Source organism: Betta splendens, chromosome 6 (genome assembly GCF_900634795.4).
Source record: "Betta splendens chromosome 6, fBetSpl5.4, whole genome shotgun sequence".
NCBI lineage: Eukaryota > Metazoa > Chordata > Actinopteri > Anabantiformes > Osphronemidae > Betta > Betta splendens.
This window is the reverse complement of record NC_040886.2, coordinates 98,620-104,619: the sequence shown is the minus strand read 5'-3', so window position 1 is coordinate 104,619 and position 6,000 is coordinate 98,620. Positions and strand designations below refer to the sequence as shown.

At 36.2% G+C, this 6,000-nt stretch overlaps 1 protein-coding gene across 5 annotated transcripts in view; it reads right to left on the bottom strand.

Annotated features, from left to right (window-relative positions):
* Positions 1 to 408: 408 nt before the first annotated feature.
* The window catches only part of wwp2 (WW domain containing E3 ubiquitin protein ligase 2), a 36,813-nt gene continuing 31,221 nt past the window's right edge, over positions 409 to 6,000 (bottom strand). For all 5 annotated transcript variants that reach the window (XM_055509589.1, XM_029153106.2, XM_055509590.1 and 2 more), the window contains one exon: positions 409 to 1,090. In XM_055509589.1, coding sequence (XP_055365564.1) covers positions 991 to 1,090 — 100 coding nt within the window. In that variant the 3' untranslated portion in view covers positions 409 to 990. The remainder of the gene's footprint in view (positions 1,091 to 6,000) is intronic.

Sequence of the window (6,000 nt, the reverse complement as noted above, 5' to 3'; positions counted from 1 at the left end):
TAAATCACCTTTTTCTTTTAAATTTCCTGACCCCTGGTGATCTTCTCTTTCCGACGGGCCTACACCGCCTTGTCACAATTAGATGTAGTAATTACGGTTAACAGGCACAACACAAAGCAAAATGTATTTGTGGTAATCCATCAATACGAATAAAACTTTCTTAGCAGATATGACTTTTTGAGTTTTATTTTTCCATTTAGTTGTAACAATACAGTATTTATATATATTGCACATTTATAATATCTTTTATAAAATAGTCGTGATGTTGTTTCTAAGGTTTTCCTGTTAAGACATAAGGAATGAATGGGGCTGATATTAACTAGAACTGCATTCTGTTAACCTGTAGTTATATTTCTGTTGTGGTGTTTTGAACTGAATGTCCTATTGAAGCACATAAAAAAGAAGAGCTCAAGTTTGAAAATCTCGTTTATTTTAGTTATGTACAGAGGGAATACTCACAATTGACAGAAAAATAAAAAAGTAAATCACATCTCATCTCTCTCTGCTCTAGTTTAGGATAACAGCTTTGTCTCAGTTCAGACACGCATGCTAGACGTCTATCTCTCACATACTCTATCTCCCGTCACTTCAAAACCTTTAGAAACGTCTTTCATTTTGCTCGATATGTTCTGCTTCATTCATGCGTAGCTGTGCTGTTGTGGTGAGTCACTGCTGCTATTAGAACTATCCTGCTGTCTGGTTTTGGCGTATTTCTAAGCAAGTGGGTAGATGAGGTGTATTTGCCTTCCTGTCAAGCCCACATATACATACACACCATTTATATATGCATTGTTTCATTAAGGGAGCAGCCACACATGCACACTCCTCCTTATCCTCCAGACTTAATCTCATGACAGAATAAACAACACAACCCTCCTGAAGGCGAGGGACTTTAGTGGATAGGTGATTTCGGAGGCCTGTAATTAAACAAATGCTAAAGAATAATGATAAAAAAGAAAACAAATCTTTAGTCATCTTAAGTTTCCAGCATCACTCCTGTCCAAACCCTTCTGTCTCCTCAATGGCAAACAAGAGCTTCTCTCTGAGCTGCTCCAGGCTTCTGTAGGGCGGCAAATCAAGACGATTGAAGCTGCAAGAATGAGACACAGGAGTCAGATTTTTGTTTCACGGATTCACAAAGTGGAAGAGGAAAAAATCTGTGGCTTAGGCTGCTGTGAGCCTCTGTGGTTGTTTTGATTACACCCTGACATTACTGGCAACAGTGTTCATATAGACACATGAACAACAAACAACAATATCTCCGTCTCATGGGTAAATGGAAAAATACATTGTTTTTCAAAATCAGCTGATAAAAAAAGACTAATCTTACAAATGAAACAGGTAAGACGTCTATGTAAAAGAACATGCAAAAACACACACTTTGTATCATGAGCTTGACCTGTCAATCAAACTGTTTCAAGTGATGTTGTGGAGACGAAAGGCGGGAAAGTCAGGCTCATTCTGCTCTGTGAAACGAGAGTTTCACCCCTCATAAAAAGCTAAACCATAATAGTTATCACAAAAAAACTTAATTTTACGAATCCCAAGGCTTCAATGAACAAATGGTGTGAACTTTATGTTTGAGGACTAAAGATTGTCGCCACAGTCGTAATTTCAAAATGTGTCTCTCTCTGTGTTTCTCACAGACGTGTGTTGAAAATTATCATTAGAGTCTATGGGGGAAATTCAGGATGTCTCTGTACTTTGAGGCCAATAGCAACTAAAGTGTAGAACTGATGGCTTAGCCAGATATGTTATTAGAAAGAAGACATATATGACTACGATTTAGTGAAAAGATTCCATTGATAGAGTAAAAATTGTGGCTGTAGTGACGAGCTCGCGCTATACATACTCATGGAAAAGCTGAAAACCAGCTGATGTTTAAATGCTCACACATTGAAAACTACATAAGATACAAGGATGCTGATTTACACAGATAAAGATGATAGACGCTTTTGAAGTTTAAATGACTGCAACCAAAGTATAGCGATGACAGACGCTGATCAAAAGAGGCAAGTTAATAAAAAAGTCGAACGATGATTCCCATACAGTAGATGATCATTATAAAAAAAACATTGAAAAAAGTTGAATAATATTGTAAAGTTGAAAAGCTAAAAACCTGAAAAGTAATAGCCTCCATCTCCTCGCAACGACACACATTTAGAAAGTTGAACAATGATTCTACGATGAAGCGTTGAGACGATGAAACCAATCAAAAAACTAGAAAAAGTAATTTCTCCAAGAAATTACGTGGGACAGCTGTTCTGTTGCTGAAAAGATGCTAAACGCGGATAAGTTGCTGGCGTCAAGATGTTGACTACTACAAAACTACAACAAAGATTAAAAAGATAACAACGATTAAATCGCTGACCAAGGTAAAAAATGATAACGATTAAAAAGATGACCAAGGTAATAAGACGACAAAGATTAATAAGATGAGAAAGATTAAAAAAGCTCACCAACGTAAAAAGGTGTCAGGTTAAATAGGTGACCAAGGTGCAGCGTTAACGATCATGAAAAAACTAATTTAAAAGGATTGAAGGAAGTAGTGAGTATTTACTTAATTGTCAATTAGTTTTAGTCATAATTAACCATTCAACAGCACAAATAATGCTATTAAAGCTAATTAATCATATTGTTGCTTTTATTTTAAAAAAATTTAGAGGAAGCGTGTGTGGCTACTTATGTAACTGTCAATTAGTCTTGATAGTCATAAGTAACCATTCAAAGGCAAAAACTGTGCTATTAAGCTAATAAATTTAATTGGTGCTTTTATTTTGAAAGGATTGCAAGGAAGCATGTGTGGGTAATTACGTAACTGCTGATTAGTCTTTAAATAGTCATAATCAACAAGTCGAAAGCTGCAATATTGCCATTAAAGCTAATTATTTGTCTTGGTGCTTTTTTATTTTAAAAGGAATTACAGGAAGTGTGCGCTTAATTAATACACAATCCAGTAGCGTAATTGACTGATCAGTAAGAAGTCTGGAACTGCTGTGGACATTGAGTATCAGGAGTTTGACCTGTCAATCAAACTGGTAGATAAGGTCAGGCCCTTATCTACTGCAGCTGCGCCATTGTAATGGAGATGAAGGTGAGAAAATCATGCTAACTCTGCTCTGTTAAAGCTGAGTTTCACCCCTTATAACACTTTATAAACAGGCTTTAATGAGCAGCTAGTATAAATTCTATGTTTGAGGAGCAAAGACTATGGCCACAATCGCGATTTCTAAGTGTGTCTCCTTCTGCGTTCCTCCCAAACTTCTGCCAAAAATTAGAGTCATTGGGAAAAATTCAGGATTTCTCTGCGCTTAGATGTCGATAGCAACTAAAGTTTAGTTCTGATGGCTTAGGCAGACACATCAATAGAAAGAGGACAAGTATTACTATGACTTAGTGAAAACACTACATTGATAGAATGAAAATTGTGGCTGGTCTTAAAAAAATTAGCCCTTGCACTCTAGCTGTGACATCACGCACTCTAGCTCACGCAATACACACTAATGGAAAAGCTGAATATTTAACAAAAAACACCTGATATTTAAACGCTCACAAATCTAAAACTATTCGCACTATTCCTGAAGTAGCTGAATATTTTTAAATTCAAATGGCATCTATAGCTCAAAGCATGTAGGACTAGTTAGGTGCCAAAAAACGTACGGAAGAAAAATAATAAACCATAAAGATTAGAAAAGTAATGCAGTGAACGCTGAATTGAATGTAGAGCTGTATATATCTGAAGAGGTGGTTGAAACCTGAATGTACACAAAGGAAGGAGGAAGCATAGATGAATGTATCTGAAGAAATTTAGGATTGTTTAAACAGAGTTCAAATTGAGGAACTTGAAAAAGACTTGTTGAAATTGAAGAAATGCTGAAAATCAAGAAAGTTTTTAAATTTTTGCTGAACATGAAACATAACTGAATGTATCAAAACAGCCAAACAGAATTCAAGAGCTGAAAGAATAGTTGAAACATGTAAAACAGCTGAGAGTAGTTGCAGAAAAAGTAGTTGAATTTTAAATTGAAAAACGTTGGAGCATTGGAGTAAGCATGCACAAGTAAATGCTGAACAATAAAAAAGGCTCATTAAGTAATCATAATTATCTAGCAAATAGCAGAAAAAGTGCTATTTACGCTAAAGACTTGGATTGGTTCTTTCATTTTGAAAGGATATGGAAAAGGCCGGTGCAGGTATTAAACAATATATTAGTCTAATTAACTAGTCATAATAAACCTGTTAAAAGCATAAATATTGCTATCTTTAGCTAAAGATCAGGTTTGGTGCTTTTATTTTGAATGGATGTGGGGGAGCTGAGTGTAAAATACTCATTAACTAGTAACAATTACCCATTCAAAAAAGGAAAGGCTAAAAAAAAGCTAAAAAATTGGATTGGTGCTCAGAATTCAGAAGAAGTGTCTGATCAATTACTAAACAATCAAGCAGTGTGATGAACTAATCAGTAATATGCATAGAGCTGCTACACTGAGCATCAGGATTTTGTCTTGTCAGTCAAAGCTGCAGCTGCGCCGTTGTCATGGAGATGAAAGGCTGGAAAATAAGCTCCATTCTGCGCTGTGAATGCAGAGTTGCACTCCTGCTAAACAGGCTTGTTATAGCAAAACCATAAGATACTTCAGGTATCAAAAATTAACTTTACTTTATAAATGCCAAGGCTTTAATCAGCTACTGGTATCAGTTTTATGCTTGAAGACTAAACATTGTGGCCACAGTCAATGTAGAACTTCTGCGTTTCTCCTAAAAAGTCTCCCAGACGAATGCATTAGACTCTATGGGAAGAATTCTGGAACTCTCTGAGCTTTGAAGCAGCTACAGGCTAAAGTATATGTCTGAGGGCTTAAGCAGACACATCATTAGAAAGAAGACAAGTATGACTACGAAAAAGTGAAAAAAATATGTTTGTAGAGTTAAAATTGTGTCTGTAGTGACGAGTTAAAGACAGAAGTTTTATTTTTAACGAACATGCCTTTACACTCTAGCTGTGACATCACACACTCTAACTGTGACATCTCGCACTCTAGCTGTGACATCACGCACTCTAGCTGTGACATCACGCACTCTAGCTGTGACATCACGCACTCTAACTGTGACATCACGCACTCTAGCTTTGCAGCATTCACTGTGACTAAAAAAGTAATTTTGCAAGAAATTATGTGGGAGAGCTGATCCGCTATGGAGAACCGAAACTGCCATGATCAAATATAAAGGAAAAAGGAAATAGATGTACACATCTTTAAATTATGAATATACAAATATATACAACTTTGGAAAAAGAAATGTATAAATGCTCATATTTCCAGTAAAACACTTAGTGATGTTCACATTTATATGTTTTTCTATTTTTTTAAAGAAAGATTTATACATTTAGCTTTTCCTTTTCTCAAGCCGTTTTCCTTTTTGCAAAGGGTAGGCAAATGAGCCAGGCGTGTCACTGCACAGTCATTGGTCAATTTGTGAAGCGTTTCCTGATCAATTCCTCTCGTGTGGACCCTGGGTGAATGCTACAGCAATGCATCATTGCTGTAGCAATAGTTAGCATTAGCAATGGATTTATTGCTTATCTGTACTGCTGTTGTGAGAAGTAATTTCCCCACTGCTGGACTATTAAAGTTTTTTCTTATCTTCTTCGGCAGATAGAAGCCAACTTAAGGCATCTTGCTGACAATTCAGAAAGTTTTACACCAGACTTCATGGTGTTTCAAATTGATTTGATTCGGGAAAACTTGTTCAGTTTGTCTGACAATGCAGGCAGAGAAATACCCATAGTAGTTTTTAACCTACTGGATGAAGCATCCCAGTTGCTGAGCCTCGAGGACGAACAAAGTTCTGCAAGCAATGACTGTGCAGTGACAGTGCACAGTGAATTAAGACACGACTGGTTCATTTGCCTACACTTTGCGAAAAAGAAAAAGAAAAACGGCTTAAGAAAAGGAAAAGCTAAATGCATAAATCTTCTTTAAAAAAATAGAAAAATAAATA